General features: G+C 39.1%; 3 protein-coding genes across 3 annotated transcripts; 1 reads left to right on the plus strand and 2 right to left on the minus strand.

The window, feature by feature from the left end:
• Positions 1-1,943: 1,943 nt before the first annotated feature.
• LOC140173577 (uncharacterized) lies at positions 1,944-5,264 on the minus strand. Its single transcript, XM_072198057.1, has one exon. The coding sequence runs from the start codon at positions 5,262-5,264 to the stop codon at positions 1,944-1,946; it is 3,321 nt and encodes a 1,106-aa protein (XP_072054158.1).
• Positions 5,265-10,084: 4,820 nt separating this feature from the next.
• Positions 10,085-13,580, plus strand: LOC112695618 (uncharacterized). The gene is made up of 2 exons (XM_025748023.3): positions 10,085-12,735; positions 13,018-13,580. The coding sequence occupies exon 1, from the start codon at positions 10,383-10,385 to the stop codon at positions 11,895-11,897; it is 1,515 nt and encodes a 504-aa protein (XP_025603808.1). The 5' UTR covers positions 10,085-10,382; the 3' UTR covers positions 11,898-12,735; positions 13,018-13,580.
• Positions 13,581-13,752: 172 nt separating this feature from the next.
• LOC112695619 (probable L-cysteine desulfhydrase, chloroplastic) lies at positions 13,753-18,823 on the minus strand. Its single transcript, XM_072196598.1, has 2 exons — positions 17,317-18,823; positions 13,753-15,694 (listed from the first exon to the last, which is right to left on the minus strand). The coding sequence occupies exon 1, from the start codon at positions 18,692-18,694 to the stop codon at positions 17,321-17,323; it is 1,374 nt and encodes a 457-aa protein (XP_072052699.1). The 5' UTR covers positions 18,695-18,823; the 3' UTR covers positions 13,753-15,694; positions 17,317-17,320.
• Between the last annotated feature and the right edge of the window lie 499 nt (positions 18,824-19,322).

Raw genomic sequence — 19,322 nt, forward strand, 5'->3', positions numbered from 1 at the left:
TGAACAAAGGTCTAAAGTCATAATGAAGGTACAATCTCAAATTGACTAAAATTAACTACTTAGCTTGTTTGGTCGCCGAATCAGCATGTGAGCTAGGAGTAAAACCTCCTCAAGTTGCTCGCGTTCCACGTTCTCGATATCTCTGTACCGTCGAGCTTTTCCAACTTGTAGGCGCCTTTGCCAATCGCCTTTTTGACTCTGTAGGGATCTTCCCAGTTCGCCGCCAGTTTGCCTTCTCCTGGGGTTGATAAACCAATGTCGTTGCGCCTTAGGACAAGGTCGTTTTGTTCAAATTCTTTTTTGAGCACTTTGGTGTTGTAACGCATGGCCATTCTTTGCTTCAGTGCTGTTTCTGATAAGTGGGCCATTTCTCTGGCCTCATCCACTAAGTCCTTTTCGACGGCTTCCTCGACTCCCTTTAGGAGCAGTCGTGGGCTCGGTTCACCGATTTCCACAGGTATTACCGCGTCTAGCCCGTACGTTAGACGGAAGGGGGTTTCCCCCGTGGATGACTGCTCGGTTGTACAGTAGGACCAGAGGACTGAGGCGAGTTCGTTGGTCCAAGCACCTTTTTTATTATCAAGCCGCTTCTTGAGTCCTAGCAGGATGACCTTGTTTGCCGACTCGACCTGGCTGTTTGTCTGGGGATGCTCCACCGAGGAGAATTTTTGTTTTATGCCCAGGCCGGCGAGGAACTCTGTGAACTTCTTGTCGGTAAACTGCGTCCTGTTGTCCGAGATGACAGCTTCCGGGATGCCGAACCGGGTTAGTACCTGTCTCCACATGAACTTCCTGCAATTGGACGAAGATATGCTGGTCAGTGGCTCGGCCTCTATCCATTTGGTGTAGTAGTCGATTGCGACTATGAGATACTTGACTTGCCCTGGACCAACCGGGAAGGGTCCCAAGAGGTCGATTCCCCATTGCGAGAAAGGTCGGGAGGACGTTAACAGGCTTAGTTCGAAAGCTAGTGCTTTATGAAAGTTGGCGTTTTCTTGACACTTGACGCATTTTCTTACGAATTCTTTAGACTCTGCCATCATCAATGGCCAGTAGTATCATGCTCGGATTAGTTTTCTAGCTTGGGCTTTGTCCCCTATATGGTGGCCGCAACATCCTTCGTGGACTTCTCTGAGCACGTAGTCCGTTTGGTTGGGATGTAGGCACTTCAACAGAGGCTGGCTGAGTCCCTTTTTGAACAACTGTCCCTGAATGATCGCGTATTTGGCCGCCTCCCTTCTCAACTTTTTAGCATCCTTTTCGTCGTCGGGGAGTTTGCCGCTTTCCAGGAAGCTAGTGATGGGATCCATCCAGGAGGGGCTCGGCCTTGACAGGTACAGGGTAACCGCTAGCTCCTTCATCATGCCTGGAATGAGAGATCGGTTGCCTTCTCCCGGTTTCGTGCTGGCCAACTTGGATAGGAGGTCTGCCCGTGTGTTTCTTTCCCTTGGAACGTGTTGGATCGTGACCTCCTCGAATGGCTTGCTCAATTCCCTAACCTTTTCCAAGTACTTTTGTAGTAGCGAGTCTCTGACTTGGTAGCTCCCGTTTACTTGCGAGGTGACGACTTGTGAATCGCTGCATATTTCTACCCTCGTTGCTCCGACTTCTTTTGCCAGGGCTAAGCCTCCTAGGAGGGCTTCGTATTCTGCTTGGTTGTTCGAAACGGGAAACTCGAACTTGATCGACTGCTCATATACGACCCCAGCTGGGCTTTCTAACATGATTCCAGCACCCCTGGACGTTTGGTTGGAGGCCCCGTCAACGTGGAGCCTCCACCGTGTGCCGGTCTCTTCGGTTGGATCTCCCGTCACCTCTACCAGGAGGTCTGCCATTGCTTGAGCCTTGATCGCATGCCGAGGTTCGTACCATATGTCATATTGGGAGAGCTCAATGGACCAAGTTATCATCATTCCCACAAAATCAGATTTTTGAAGCACTTGTCAGATTCCTTGGTCTGTTCTAACGACAATTTGGTGGCCTTGGAAGTATTGTTTTAATCTTCGAGAAGAGATCAGGAGCGCCAAAGCTAGCTTCTCCAGTTTGCTGTATCTCAGTTCCGCCCCTTGTAGGGCTCTGCTTACGAAGTAGACTGGTTGTTGAGCCTTCCCCTCTTCTCGTGCTAGAACCGTTGCCAGGGCTTCCCCCGTTATAACTAGGTATAGGTATAGTGGCTCTCCGGTTTTGGGCTTCTCGAGCACAGGAGGTGTTGCTAGGATTTCCTTGAAGTGTCTGAACGCTTCCTCGCATGCGGGGCTCCATTCAAATGCTATTCCTTTTCTCATCAGATTAAAGAAGGGCAGGGCCTTTGCTGCCGAAGCCCCGAGGAAGCGGGATAACGAGGTAAGGCGACCTGCCAGCCTCTGGACGTCCTTGACACAGCCTGGGCTTTTCATTTGCAGTATTGCTTGGCATTTCTCGGGATTGGCTTCTACTCCCCTTTGGGTTATCATGAATCCTAGGAACTTTCCAGCTTCCATGGCAAAAGCACATTTGAGGGGGTTGAGCCTCATGCCGTGTTGTCGGATAGATGCGAATACGCTTCCCAGGTCGCTCAGGAGGTCGTCAGGCTGTGTAGTCTTTGCGAGGATGTCGTCTACGTAGACTTCCATTATCTTGCCTATGAGGTTGCCAAATATTTTGTTCACCAGCCTTTGATATGTTGCCCCTGCGTTTTTCAGGCTGAATGGCATAACCTTGTAGCAATAAGTTCCCCCAGGTGTTATAAATACTGTCTTGTCTTCGTCGGATCGGTGCATCGGTATTTGGTTGTAGCCGGAATAGGCATCCATGAAGCTCAGATACCGGTACCATGCCGCCGCATCAACGAGTGCGTCTATGTTGGGAAGGGGAAAATAGTCCTTGGGGCACGCCTTGTTGAGGTCGGAATAGTCTACGCACATTCTCCATTTGCCATTGTGCTTTTTTACCAGAACTACATTTGACAGCCAGGTCGAGTAGTCTAGTTCTCGTATAAAACCTGCTTCCAGGAGGCTGGCCGTCTGCCTAGCCACCTCCTCAGCTCTCTCTTGCGACATCTTCCTTCTCCTTTGAGCCACTGGACAGGTGTCCGGCTTGACGGCCAGGTGATGGGACATGACCTGGGGGTCTATTCCCGGCATATCGGCTAGTGTCCAAGCGAATAGATCTCCATTGGCCCTGATCATTTCCAGTAGAGGTTCTTTCAGTTCATGTAGGAGGTTTCTATTAACAAACGTGAACTTTTCCTCCGTGTCACCGACCCTGAACTTTTCCAGGTCTCCCTCTGGTTCTGGTCTGGGCTTGTCGTCAACTCTGACGTCTAGGTCAGCAAGGAACACTCTGGATGCTTCTTTACACTTCTTTCTCAAGGAGAGGCTGGCATTGTCGCAAGCGATTGCCATTTCCAGATCTCCTTTTATGGATCCTACAGATCCGTCATACGCAACGAACTTCATAACCAACAGCTTCGTGTTGATTACTGCTTCAACATCGCTAATCGTTTTTCTCCCCAGGATGATGTTATAGGTAGTGGAGTCCCGTAGAACCACGAACTCGGCCATTATTGACCTCCGTCCTTGTCCTTGTCCCATGGAAGTCGGGAGGGATATTATCCCGTCCGGCTTGATGAAGTGGTCGTCCAATCCTATGACACCGTGCTGGTAAGTCGTGAGGTCGGCGTCCCGTAAGCCCAGCGTATCGAACACGTTGCAGAACATAATGTTCGAGTCTGCCCCCGTGTCCACAAGGATTCGTTTGACGAGGCCGCTTCCCACCCTAGCCGTAATGACCATGGATGGGTTCTCAGGGACCTTGTCAAACCAATGATCCTCTAGCCCGAAGGAAATAGTTGGGGACCTCTTGGAGCTTTGCGCCGGCGAGGAGGAAACTGCCAGGACTTTGGCGTCTTTCTTGTGCGCAGACCTCGACTTTGGCACTGTGTTTTTGGCGGTCACCACATTTATTATGTTGAGGCCGTGATCGTTGTTTTCTGGTTCTTGCCGCCATTTCGTCGATCGGGTCTTACCATCTTCATCGTGGTCGCGATGTCGTCTCCTTGGTTCCCTGATAAGGTGGGAGAATTCGGCCAATTTACCGTCCCTGATGGCTTGTTCTAGCGCATCTTTCAGGTCGAAGCAGTCCTGTGTTTGGTGCCCATAGCCTTTATGGTAATCACAGTAGAGGCTCTTGTTCCCCCCTGTACGGTCTTTCAGAGGTCGGGGCTTCGTCAATATTCCCTTTTCGGCGATTTGCTGGTAAACTTCCACGATGGGGAGAGTGAGCGGGGTGTAGTTGGTGAATTTTCCTATCCGAGAAAACGGTCTGGGTGCCTTGCCTGGGCCCCCATCTCTGACCTGCTTCTTCTGCCTTTCTCCGTTACCATGTTGCCTGGGTTGATTGTGGGAGGGCTGCTGTTTGTTGGCAGCCATGACTCGGCTGACTTCCTCATCATTTATGTATTCTTTGGCTACGGTCTGGATCTCAGGCATCGTCCAGACCGGTTTGGTGGTGAGATGTTTTCGGAAGTCCTCATTAAGAAGGCCATTCGTCAGACAAAGATTGGCCACAGAGTCGGTTAGTCCTTCGATTTCCAGGCATTCGTCGTTGAACCGATCTAGATACTTCCTGGTCGTCTCCCCGGTGCGTTGGGTCACGCCGAGGAGATTGATTGGGTGCTTTGCCTTTGCGATTCTAGTAGTGAATTGCTCCAAGAAGGCGCGGCTGATGTCCGAGAAGCCGGCTACAGAACCCTGCGGGAGGCTATTGAACCACCGTATCGCCGGGCCTGCCAAGGTGACCGGGAAAGTGCGGCACCTTACCTCGTCTCCCACTCCTTCGAGGTTCATTCGGGCCTCGAAGGCCGTTAGGTGCTCTTGCGGGTCCTGTGTCCCGTCATACCTCAAGTCCATTGGTTTGTCGAAGTGTCTCGACAACCGGACCTCGAGGATGGAACGGTGGAATGGGGTGGCGCCCATGATGACGGGTTGCCGTGTTCTCTCGGACCTTCCTGCTCCGTTTTCGTGATCCTGTCGCATGATGCACGCCCGTTTGCCCCGGGCGTAGATGATTGTATCGTTTCGCCTCCTGGGGCGTTCCCGATCCTCCCGGCTACTTTCCGATTCTGATCTCGGTATAGAGGTGTGTCGGGAGCGACTGCTTCGGTTGGAGGTTCTTCCCCGGCTCTCAGAGGACTGAGAGTAGTCAGGGTCGGAGGTCTGCTGACAATGCTCCTGATCTGGTAGTTGGCGCTCCAGGTTCTGCACCCTGTGGCGCAGCTCCTGCATTATCCGGGCGCTGTCACTGCCCGTCCCCCCGAAAGGACGCCTCTTTTGAGCTCTCGACTGTAACCCGGTTCATCGGGGAGGGGATTTTAATCTCTCACGGGGGCGAGGCGACGGAGGCCGCCCCCTCGGGGGCCGCTGCGCGCCCGTGGTCCCCTGGACCCGGCACGATCTCCATTTAGCTTCGGTTGTTTCCCACAGACGGCGCCAATGTACGGTTAGTCGTGTACCGGACGGTTCGGGTAGTGGTTGGAGTTGGTGGGGTGTCTGATTCTGACTGTGCTGGAGGTGGTCTAACCGAGCAGCCGAGGTCTCGTTGTGGAGAGTTGGGGGTGTCACCTGCAAAGACACTCCGACGCTCTAGTCAGTCAGTGTGCAGGCGAAAAGTGGGTAGGTGGTATGTGTGACGTACCTTGGAGGATGGGTAGGACCCTCCCCATTTATACCGTGTCAGGCGTGGGCCCCCCAAGGGTAGAGCCCATTATGATAGAAGCTTCCTACCACAGCTGTCTAGGACGCTTGTCCGGGTTGACAGCTGGATGCTTTCTACCCGACCGTTCGAGTCGGGTGGTAACCGGGTCGGTTTGGCCCGTGATCCCTTTTGGGCCAGGCTGTAACAAATACATAACTCATTACTTTTTTATTAATCAAATTATTATAATTTAAATTAATTTTTGAGTAATTACCCAAATCAGTCCCTGAGGATTTTAGAATCGGACATTTTAGTCTCCAAGAAAAATTAATACACAGATTAATCCCCAAGGTTTTACTCCGGCTGACAAATCAGTCCCCAGTTTATTTTTCGGCAGTGTAATTACCCAGATCAGTCCCTAAAGATTTTAAAAACGGACATTTTAGTCTCCAAAAAAAATTAATGTACGAATCAATCCCCAACGTTTCTTTCTTTTAGACATAATAGTCCCCCATCCAAAATTAAAATAAAATAAAATAATTATTATTATTAATTGTACAATAATATGTATTAAAAAAAATATTTTAATTTGAATTTATATTAAATACATTTTTTAATACAAACATTTTTTTTAAAATAGTACATCTTTTAATTATATTAAATACAAAAATATCAAATGATTTTAATCTTAAATTTCTTGTGAAATAATCTCTAATAATTTTATTTAATATTATTATTATTGAGTGACTATATATATATAAAAGAATCTAATAAATAAATCATTATTTTTATCTAAAAAATACAAAAAATCATGGTATGATATTATTATGTAATTAATAATAATAATAATCATAATTAATAAAATTATTAGAGATTATTTTATAAGAAATTCAAAGTTAAAACTATTTGATATTTTTATATTTAATATAATCAAAAGATGTAATATTTAAAAAAAATGTTTGTATTAAAAAAATATGTATTTAATATAAATCTAAATTAAAATATTTTCTTTTAATACATATTTTTTAATACAAACATATATATATATTTTTATCTAGGACATCTTTTGATTATATTAAATACAAAAATATCAAATGATTTTCTTTAAATTTCTTGAAAAATAATCTCTATTATTATTATTATTATTATTATTATTATTATTATTATTATTATTATTATTATTATTATTATTGAGTGACACTATATATATAAAAAAAATTTAATGAATAAATTTATCATTATTTTTGTCCAAAAAATATAAAAAATATAGTATAATATTATTGTGCAATTAATAATAATAATTATTTTATTTTATTTTATTTTTGGACGGGAGACTATTATGTCTAATAAAGAGAAACGTTGGAGATTGGTTTGTACATTAGTTTTTTTAGAGACTAAAATGTCTGTTTTTAAAATCTTTGGGGACTGATCTGGATAATTATACTGCCGAAAAATGAACTAGGAATTGATTTGTCTGTCGGAGTAAAACCTTGAAGATTAATATGTGTATTAATTTTTTTTAAAGACTAAAATGTTTAATTCTAAAATTCTCGAAAACTGATTTAAATAATTACTCTTAACTTTTATAAAATAATTTAAAATTATAATTTTAATTTTATCACGTCATGCACGAATAATTACGGCGAAAGCTAGTGCACTCCAGGTAAAGTAGGGAGTGCAACACTCTTTAAAAGTTAACCTATTATCAAAAGTTATCAGGTAAATTTAATTTATTTATTATTGTTATTATTTTTTTTGTCATGGGCTGAACAAACAAACCGGACACTAACAAAAATATTAATTCCCTCATTTAACACACGGACGACCTTTGCACCACAAAAATTCTCAGAAAAATTTGATTGAATTCGTCCATTACTCTGTTATTGTCTAGTCACAGATTTTAACGCTCTTGAACCCACCACATTCTACTTCTATCATAAATGACCTTCAAAGTCCGAAAAATTGATGCCATAGAAAAGAAAGACGCGTGCTGTCGCTGCTGGTTGGTTAACTACAAACGCAAAATTGATTCTGGAGAAGAATCACGGTCTCCATGAAGGCGCCATCATATGACGACAAAGTCAAAGCACAAAATAGATGGCAGTTGTACAAGTTCATTATCTTTTATTTCAAATTATCCTCAAATTGTACATAATAAAATAAAAAATTAAAATATAATTATATTTAAACAATTATTTGTATTATTTTTTTATTAATTTATTCAAAAAATAATTAGATTTTAAAGTTAATTGGTATAAAATATTACAGATATAAAATTAAAAAAAAAATTTATTTGTATAAGAATGAGCCTAGTAAATAATTATTCTATTTAATATATAATTAAGAATATTTCTTTTTTTATCAACAAATTATAGTTCAAATGACATAATTTTCATCTAAGAATGGGTAAAAAAAGAATACTTCTTTTTTTTATTAACTTTTTTTAAACATTAATTATTTATTTTACATGCAATATAGAAATAAATGAATATAATATTTATTGAATAGACGCAGTTACGTAAAAAAAATTTATTGTCATAGTGTTTGAACCAAATAAAAGAAAATATTATTTTAAGAAAAACTAATAATATATTTTTAATAATATTCTTAATATAAAATAATAAATTTTAAATATTTTTTTAAATAATATATATTAACTAAAATAATATAATTATCCAAAATAATATATTATAAATATAATAAAATAACATATTTCAATAAAAAAATTGTTAATAAAAAATTATATAAATATTTTTTATATAAATTTTTGTTTTGCACAAAATAAAATTATTATATGTTTGTTTGCTTTTTATGTTGTATATATGTTCTTTTTAATTAAATTTATATAATACAAAAATTTTTATCTTTTTATTCATATTTAATGTTTTAATTTTGTTTCACACAAAATTATATATATATATATATATATATATATATATATATATATATATATATATATATATATATATATATAACACAAATTTTTTTATCATTGTCTTTATATTTAATATTATAATTTTATTTCACATAAAACAAAATTTATTTAAATTTTAATATTATATATATAACACAAAAAATTTTATCATTGTGTTTATATTTAATATTATAGTTTTATTTCACACAAAACAAAATTTATTTAAATTTTAATATTATATACATAATATATATTTAATATTTTTTTTAAGATTTTAATATATCTTTTTTTTAGATTTAGTACATGAATTTTTAACTTATTTTTTATGTATTATTTATTTTAATTCTAAAATCCAATAAATTTTTTTTTGTACAGACATATTGTTTTTAATATTTATGTACTATTTTTTTATTTTGAACTTCAGTCCAATATATGAGATTTTCAAAAAAAATCTAAAACTTGTAAAAAAATGATTAACCTGATTAACAGGTTGTCTTTTTAAATCTAAACCATTCAAATAAAATATAATAAATAAAGAGTTTAGATTTAATGAATTTCCAAGGTGTGCAGCACTCCATACTTAACAACGAGCGTTTAAGGATGATCCAATAATTACACTTGTTTGAATGACTAAAAACCTTCATTTTGTTTGTAAAGAAAATTTTCATGACATTCTCGAATTATTTTAAGCGTACGGCTTAGGGAACTGCCGGCAGTCTTTTTATTTTTTCTTTTCCGGAATTAGTCCCGCTTCTTTGACCTTGGTCTGCAAAAAAAAAAAGAAAAAGAAAGAATCCTTGGTGAAAATTTAATATGAATAAAAATATATAAATAAAATATAATTACAAAATAATAATAAAAAAATATAAATGAATCTGTATTGATATGAAGTTGATTTTTTTAACTTTTTTTAAATATTTGGTAAAATATGTTGTTTTATTATTTAATATTTTTTTGTTACTTAAAAAATATAAAATGAGAAATTATATTTTAGTAAATAATTAAAAAATAAAAAATTTATTTTTGATTCTATTTGGATGAGAGTGATAAATATATATAATTATATAAAAAATATTATGATAAAAATTAAAAACTAATTTTTTAGACCAACATTATAATCTGTGGATTTTTTTGGTGGCTAATATGTGGATATTTTTAAGGTTAATTTTATGGTATTTATGAGTTGGTGTCTAAATTTTGCCTAATTTATTTTTTGTAATAAATTTTAATTTTATAAAAATTATTTATTATTATATCTTTTAAATTAAATATTATTTTTAAATTTTTTTTAGTAAATACTAAGTAGGCACCATAGCATTCACCTATTTCTAAATGTTCATGATTCTTGTCTATTTGTTTTTATTATAAAAATATTTAGAAAATTTTGATAATTTTTTATAAGAATTGATAAATAAAACTCACGTACATCTAAAAATATCTACAATTTTTTTCGGGATCTGCATACCTATAAATCTGATCTCCAATAATTATTCAAGTAAACTGAAGTTATAAATCAAAGTAAGGAGCCCAGCCATTTAAACTTAATTCTCTATGAAAAAAAGTCCAAAGAATATATACAAACTTTAAACTTAAATGCCCAAACAGCCCCTTAATTACATCTCTTTAAAAAAAAAAAAAAAAAGCAAAACTTGAATGAGACGGTCGAAACTCGGAACCCATGGCGTTTGTTCAAAACTGGTAGGTGCTTCTCAGTCTCAGGTCAGATTTCAGGCCGATGTTTTAATCTTTCTCTGTTCTTCTTTCTGTACATAATTGGGGAATCATTATTTGCTCTATGGCACTAAAGCTCCAATCTTTAGCATATTCAACTCGAATCGTCAGATGGGTTTCTCGAAGTGCTTCGATTTCTTCAACCTCATGCCCCCGTCGTGTTGAAGATCTTACCGAAAGCATTGCAACCTCCAATGATTCATCTGAGTTTCATCAAAATATTAACTTTTTGAGGAATAAACTTATGCCCGATAACTTGATCCGGGTTTTGGACCGTACTAGTGATTTGGATTCTGCGGTGAAGACATTCAAATGGGCTTCTAGGCAGAAGAGTTTCCGCCACAGTTCCCATACATATTTTGGGATCATTTGGAAATTGGGTATGGCTGGGAATGTTCAAAAGATGGGGGCTTTATGTCAAAGCATGCTAAAGGATTGGTGCCCTGATGCTGAAGAAGCTCTTCTTGCATTGATTCATACCTTTGTGAAACATCATAGGATTAATGAAGCTATGGAAGTGTTTAGGAACTTGAAGAATTCGGGTGTATATAAGCCCCCAGTAGAAGTTTTCAATGTTTTGCTGGGAGCCCTAGTGGAAGAAAGTGGAGATTTTCAAAATGCCTTGTTTGTTTATAAGGAGTTGGTGAAGACAGGAATCCTACCAACGGTACATACTTTGAATTATTTGTTGGAGGCACTGTTCATGAATAATCAGGTTGAATTGGCCTTGAATCAATTTAGGAGGATGGGGAATAAAGGATGTTGTCCAAATAGTAAGACGTTTGAAATTCTTGTGAAGGGCCTAGTTGCGAAAAATCGAGTGGATGAGGCTATTTCTGTTATGGGGGAAATCTTTGAACAAAAATATCAGCTTGATATGAGTTTCTATTCCTTTTCCATACCTCTTTTGTGCAATGAAAATAAAGTAGAGATGGGAGTAAGGTTATTTGAAATGATGAAAGCTTCTGATGTTAAGCCAGATTCATTAATTTATGGGGATCTGGTGAGGTGTTTGTGCAGAAATCTCCATTTAGATTCTGCTATATGCCTTATAAATGGTATGATAGAAAGTGATATCTCACCCAGTGATGATGATTTTGTTGATCTGGTTAATTGCTTTTGTGAATTGGGGAAAGTAAGTGAGGCTATAATGTTTTTAGAAGATAAACAAGTCCTTGAAACTGCTCCTTACAATGCATTGCTTGAAGGTTGCTGCAATGCCGGTAATATTCTGGATGCATATTTCCTGCTTGATTCAATGTTTGAGAGGAATATAGCTGATTGTCATTCTTGGAGCATCCTCGTTAGATGCCTTTGTGAAAAGGAAAACATCGGGAAGGCATTTGAACTTCTTGGAAAAATGTTGAAGTTACGAGTTCATCTTGACGTCGAAACATATTCTTCTCTTATACTTGGCTACTGCAGAGTGGGCAAGTATGAAGATGCATTTGGACTTTTTCGTCGAACTCGTGCCAAATGCTGGCTTTTGGATAGTACATCTTATTCTGAACTACTTGCAGGCCTCTGTGACATAAAAATTCTGAAGCGGCTGTTGAAGTTTTCTACCACATGGCCTTGAACAGATGCTCTCTTCATCCTTGGTCCTACTGTAAGTTGATAAAATGTTTATGTGATGAATGCCAGGTCAATAAAGCTATAAATATGTGGCAGTTGGCTTCTTGCTGTGGTACATCTTGCTGTATTGACGCGCACACTACAATCATGCGTGAGTTGTCTAAATCCGGGAAGGCAAAAGACCTGTTGGTGGTCCTTTCACAAATGTTAGTAGAGGGCTGCAATCTTGATGCAGAAACATATTGCATCCTCATTCATACCATGAGTAAACAGAATCAAGTGAAGGAATGCGTGTTGTTTTTCAATATGATGATAAATGAAGGCATAGTACCTGATCCAGGTAAACTATTTGATCAGCTGTCATTCATAGCCAATCATTCCCAGCTATGTATGATATCCAGTGCTATTGATAAGCTTCTTTCCAAATCTGACATTTTGAATTCGGCAATGTTTGGCTTATTGATAACTGGTCTGTGGAAAGAGGGTAAGAAACATGAGGCACGGAGGTTACTGGACCTAATGTTAGAAAAGGGTTGGCTTCCTGATGCTACCACTCATAAATTGTTGATCGGATCTGATGCTAGAGAAACGAGGAGTCAGGATATATTATCGATTGATAATTCTGCCGCTCAAGATACTGTTAGCAATATACTTGCAGAAGGGCTTGGAGAGACATGAAACACCAGCATTCCATGTACCGAGAGTTTTCATGCTAGTTCCATAATTGGTGCTGCTATGCATTAAGAGTCGTCTATTCGGTATTCTGCACCTAGAGTTGCAGCGCCAAGACAATTTTAAAATCAGAGATGCTGCTGTTCATTCAAATCTATTTGCCATGCTTGGTAAGACTTACATTATCAAATGACTCATGTAACCTGGATAAAACTAAAATTACAGGACATTTTACCATTTTTTACATTATAGACACCATGTTTTGGGTGCAAGCATCTATCTTACTTATAATGGGGTGAAATAAAACGGATCTTAAGATAACTTTAAACCTCGGTTATTCTATATTATGTATTTGCTGCAAAGAGGGATAAGACTTTAGATTCTTTGTTTTTGTTAATGTAGATACACACAGGTTTTATGAATTGAGGTTTTCTTATTTTGTTGATTTGCAGAAGCCTACAAATCCCACTGATCTTGATTGACAAAACTATTAACTGCTGCTATAATGGAGGATGACTTGTCATGGTTTCTGACACTGTATCTTGGCATACTGCTGCAACTTTTGCTCCAGTCTATATTTCTCATTTTCGGAGAACGAAATGAACAGAGAAGCCAAAAAGACCAGCGGCTTAGATGCTTCGGACAGTTCATAGGAATCCAAAGCATGCAGGGACAGGATCCCATTGACTCTGATAAAATTAAGTGTGGGATGAAAACTATATGCACGGAGAGGAACGATGTTTGCTACCAGCGTTAATGATACCTCCAACAAATGTTGCATTCTTTGTTTGTGACCAGAAATACAAGACTATACTCCTAGCACGCGTAAAAGTGAGAAGTGCTACAAGGGAGAGACTCTGATACTGTGGTTAAGTTGAAAAACCATTGTAATCGCTCGACATTCTTTTGATTCAATTTTTAAGAGGGCAAAAGAAAAGTTTGTAGCCTTGTGCCTGTAATGTGCATAAAGTCTACTAAGTTATTTTCTTTATTTATGAAAAGGTATATCCACTCATATGCATTCTTTTTTATTACTCATTTGTTGTCATTTGCTGCAACATAGGATCATACAAACTCACCAGCTTCCTTTTAGTAAAATCAAACAGAACAAATTAGAAAAACTATATATTCTGAAGAACGAAAGAATAGAGTAGAATGTTAAATATCAGAAAATGAGCATAGAATAATTACAGAAGGGCAATTTCCAAATCAATAGAATTACATAATCACAAAAGCATGGAATGAAAACTTTACACGAAGTCAATTATGTTCCCACTTGTCACATGATCAAAATCCAGATTCTAACTACAAAATAGTCAGCTAAAAATAACCAATTTTGGGTTAAAAAACTAGCAGAATTCATCTCAATATTCAATTGATTCATTAATTAACAAATGGAACTCAACCCAATTAGGTTTAGCCAAAGCCAACACCATGAATCAATTATCTACCACCGTTATTGCTCTGTACACGCTCCAATTTCACATCTTCACTCGTTCCAGTTGCGGTTGCGATCCCATTGTTACCTCCGAAACCATTCTTGTTATCAGATAACCCATTACCATTCGCATTCACACTCACAGGGTTCGTAACCTTGTGAATCCCGAGATTCCTCGACCCAGAAACCCCAGCGGTGGCGGCCCGCTTGGCGTTTTCGACGGCGGAGAGGTGATCGAGGGCGTCCTTGGCCTTCTTCCTGGCGGCGGCGGACTCACGGACGGAGCGATCGGCCTTGACGCGGGCGAAAGAGTGGTAACGGTTGAGGGAGGAGCTGGCGATCTTGGAGGCGCAGAGGAGGGCGGAAGCAAGTTTGGTATCAAGATTGTGAGGAGGGGCAGAATGGTCAACTTCGAAGAAAGAGTAGGAAGAAGGGGAGGGAGTGGAGCATGGAGGGCAGAGGAAGGTGGAGGCGGAAGGGGGAGGGGAGGGGAGGCAGCGGACGTGGGTGAAGGAGGAGCACTTGACGCAGGAGAGGAAGCGGTTAGGGGCGGCAGAGGAGGTGGAGAGAGGGGGGTCGAAGAACTCGAAGCAGGAAGGGCAGAAGGAAGAGGGGTGGAGGCGGAGGACGCAGGAGGTGCAGAGGTGGCGCTCGGTGTTGCGGAGGTGGACGTAGTGGAAGAACCAACGGCTGGTGAGGCCGCAGTTGGTGCAGGTGGAGGGCGTGGCCGGCGCGTGGAGGTACATGTCCAGAGAGAGTGAGTGAATTGTGATTTTAGGGTTAGGGTTTTACAGAAAGGAATTAACTAATTCAGAGAGAAAAGGGGGGAAGAAGGAGGTGCTTGAAGTGAGTGTGGACTGTGGTGTGGTGTGGTGTCTGGGACTCTGGCGGTTACCAAAGGATCTCTCCTCTCCCTCGCTCGCTCACTAGTCACTAGTCACTAGTCATTCTCTCTCTCCCTCTCATTCTCCACTCCTCACCACTTGGTCTGTTTTGTTTGATCCGGTTGTTACGCCATTGGGCCATGGGTCAAATCTCTTCAGCATATTTGGAATCATCAATCAAGGAAAATTTCAAAAATTAATTTCAAGAATACTTTTTAGAACGAGATTTTTGCTAGAATTTATTAATAAAAAGTATTTATTGGAAAGTTAAAAGAAATTTGAAATTTTCTAATTTTCTATTCATGTATAGTACATTTATTCAAAAATAGAAAAATTTTCAATTGAAATAACCTTGTTACGAAACCCAGCAAAACTTTCAATTTTAGACTTTTAGTAATTATATTGTTGTTAAAAAAATTAATTTTTAAAAATTAAAGTTTTATTAACGAGTACTCCATAAAAAATGTAATTTGTATAGAGAATTTTGTCCATAAATAATTACTCGAATAATACTAACATTAATCAATTTATTTTCTTAACCATAACCTTATCATTGAGGAGGAGAGACAATCTCGAGAAATAATAAACAAAGAGAGCAATTTTATCAATAAAATAAAATTTTAAAAGAAATCAATGTGTACCGAAATGACTAAATTGAATATTATTAGTTTTATAATTAATGTATATATTTAAAATAAGTAAAGCATAAATCAGGCCAGGCAACTTACGTCAAATTTAGCTTTGCTGTTATTTGCTTATGGTTGTGCAATTGTAGTGAAAGGATTAGGAAATTAGGATCAACATGACCTACGATCAAATCCCCACAGCTTCATCAATGGTGGAGAAATGAACATGGCATGGTAGATATACAGTGGAAAAATTGGCATTGAGCTAAACTTAAAACTTCAATTGGCATAGTGAAGGTCAAAAGCATCAAACCATCTGAGAATCAGGATTATATTTACAATGATCACTACATGACCTCAACATTGAAGTTAATCCCCAGGGAACAATGCAGCAAAGCAAAGCAAAGCAAAGATGAACATTTTCTGCAGTTTCTCTACACAACCTGGAGTTCATGGTACCGAAACCATTACAACAAATCCAGCTCGTGAGCAGCCGCAGAACCATCCGGTTTTATTCGTCATAAAACTACTTTGAAGCTTTTACTAACTGCAAATAAGCAGCATATTGCTCTAAATAAGAAACAAGTAGAATCATAACAAATCCCCTAAACCCTAATAGTATGTATGTAAGTAGTTATGTATTATGATTTTCGGGTGAAAAGGAAGGAAGTGAAGGGTTTGAAGAATCAAATGATCTATAAGATTTAGACCCTAAACCATTACCTTCCATTCCTTTCCCTTGAAAATAAAAACTTGCAAGCAAACCCCATCTGAATGACAAATGTTGTTGTATGCAGATAAACATAATAAATTGCATGAACTTTTCCAGACAGTTTTAAATGAATCTGCTCTGTTTATTAAAATCTCCTCTATATAGTGTGTCAGCAGTGTCATAATTGAACTTCTTGGTATTTTCTTTAATTATACACAAGAAAAGTTAAAAACATAGAATAGTAGCTCTTTTCAGTAATGCTTCCCCAAGACAAGCATTCCTGTTTAAGAACTGGTTTCAATAGATAAGTATACAGCAGAAATTATCTATGGTAAATTTAATCATTCTGCAGAGTAAATTCTCAATATTCAATCCGAACAACCATATATATAATGAAAAATTATGAAAATGAAAGATCAATCGTTTGATTGTTGCTCCACAAATTAAATATATACACAAAATTTGTCTCCTTTACTTTGAGAGGGAGGACATAGGGTTAATCTATGGCATTGTTTGAAGACTGACATAGAAAAACATCAGTGAAATTTGGTAACACGATTAGATTCATAAGGTATTCAAATTTAATAATCTACCTACACAATGGCTAATGAGAGAAATTAGTAACTGCCGTTAATTTCCTATTACTGGATAAAAAATAGAGGAATGCTAGAGGGTCATCAGTTAGCTATCAATGTTTTTAAAAGTATGGGATAAAAGATGTTGTTTGATTACCAGCCTAAAAAAACCAGACTAAAGGAATTGAATTGATAACTAAATGATAGCCAAAAACAATAACTTCTGATGGTCCCCTAACATTTCTCTAGAAAATAATGTAAATCTATGATGTCTCTAATGCTTAACAGGCAGCGTTCAAACATATAAACTATAAGGAAGCATGAGCTCAGCTTTGATGCTGCAATGCTGTCAAAATTAAACATTAGTGATTCAAAAACCGTTAGACTCAGCGGATTTCATCATCTGCTAAATGAGCCAGCAGCATCAGAATTATACATCCAATGCAACTTCAAAATTTGCAACCATTTATTAACAAAAAATGAATGTATTGTTTAAAGCAAAGCAGAGGAGCACACCTCTTTAGCCTGAAAGGAGAGCACAGGTAAAACCATTATTGACAAGTTGGTTAACTGCATCCCTGAACTTGTGATAATCATCAACTTTGTTGTAGACTTGATGAGAAATCCGGGCATATCCAGTTACACACCCGACTTCGCCATCTCTCGGCGGCCGATAGTATATAGGGACTTCAACCCCAAACTGTTCCCTCAAATGCACCCTTAACCCAAGAGCATCATCATCACAAGCAATCCCCAAAGAAGTAGGCAAACCCACCATGATCATGCTACCGCACATATCCGGAGGACTCCCAAGGTGCGTCCCCCATGATTGGGCAAGCATTTCCCCCATCTCCACAACAGCATCATGGTTCCTCTTCTTGATCCCTTCGATTCCCCCTTGGAACCGATTCACGAATTCCAAAGCCGCAGGAACCACCAATTGGGCACTATAGTCCCTGGTCCCAATCCAAGCACTCTCCACAGCCAAGCCATTGCCGTATTCATGAGACACCACAGGGTGGTGCAATTCAGAACCCCCCTTAGGGGTTTTCCTTGTATACAAAAACGCAATGGAAGGAGGGCAAAAGAACCACTTATGCAAATTGCTGGTATAAAAATCAGCACCAATCTCTTCCATATCAACATCAACACACCCAATTGAATGTGCAGCATCAATAAAAACCTTTTCAACCCCTTCCTCCCTACAAATCTGAACCAATTCCTTCACCGGAATCACCACACACGGCATCGAAGTAACGTGATCTATAACGGCTAACCTGATCCTCTTTCCCTCACTCTTTCCTCTCTCCAATGCTTTTCTAAACTCTCTAACGATTTCTTCGTTGGAAGCGACGGGGAAAGGGAGGGGTACCTCGATGACGTGGCCTCCGGCGCGGGTGACGTAGGCCTCCATGGACTTTTTGACGGCGCCGTAAGCGTAATGGAGCATGAGGACAACGTCGCCCTTCTGGAAGGTTCCTTCGTGGAAGGACCAAGCGGTGTGCTGGAGGACGATGGCGGCGGCGGTGGTGGCGTTGTCGACGATGGAGATCTCATCGACGTGTTTGGCGTTGACGAGGTCCTTGATAATGGTGCGGGATTGGAGGATCCCTTTCTTGAGTTCGTTGAAGTAGAAATTGTCGGGCTGGCGGAGGTAGTGGAGCTGGGAGCGGTGCTGGGCGGCGATGACGGAGGCGGGACAGCAGCCGAAGCTTCCGTTGTTGATGCGGGCAACGGAGGGGTCGTGGTGGGAGAATTCCTCGTGAATCTCGGCGGGAGTGATGAAGGATGATGATAAGAGCTTAGGCTTCTTAGATGGTTGGGAAATGGTGGAGGCGCCGTTGAGGTGGTGAGTGTGGATGTGGTTGTGATTGTTGGTGGTGGGAGAATCCATTGGTGGAGAGAGGGTAGGGTTTTGGAGATGAGAAGTGACAGTAGAATAGGAACACCACCATATGCGTGAAGAAAGATATTAGAGAAGAACGTGATGAGTCAGAGAGTACCCAGTTATTATTCTTCTTTTATTATTGTTTCTCCATTAATAATTTTGGCGGGTCCTGACTCACGTGACATCGCGCGTGTGTCGACTGTTGCTTCTTCTTGTTTCTCATCATTCCAATTGCAAGCTCAAGCTATGCCATGCGTTATGCGGTAGGAAATGTGATCATCTACGTGCAAGTGTGTAACTGAACTCGCAAAATTCTTCAACATCAACACGGCAGCTATCTTGAGTTCATCTGGAACACTTACTACGCCTAACCTGAATGCATGCATCAACACAACACTTTGGTTACATGCTAACTATGCATTCATTTGTTTTATCATTATTAGATTAGATACTCAAATGAACGTAGACTTACCATACCATATAATTATAGATGATTTTTGTTTTGGTACTATGATAAATTTATACGTACCAATACGTTTAAAATATAAACAAATAATAATAAATTATGTGAAATTTATTTTCATGCCAGCATCAATTATTTTTAAAAAAAATATATATCATATCACTAATTTTA

This window comes from Arachis hypogaea, chromosome 6 (assembly GCF_003086295.3).
Source record: "Arachis hypogaea cultivar Tifrunner chromosome 6, arahy.Tifrunner.gnm2.J5K5, whole genome shotgun sequence".
NCBI lineage: Eukaryota > Viridiplantae > Streptophyta > Magnoliopsida > Fabales > Fabaceae > Arachis > Arachis hypogaea.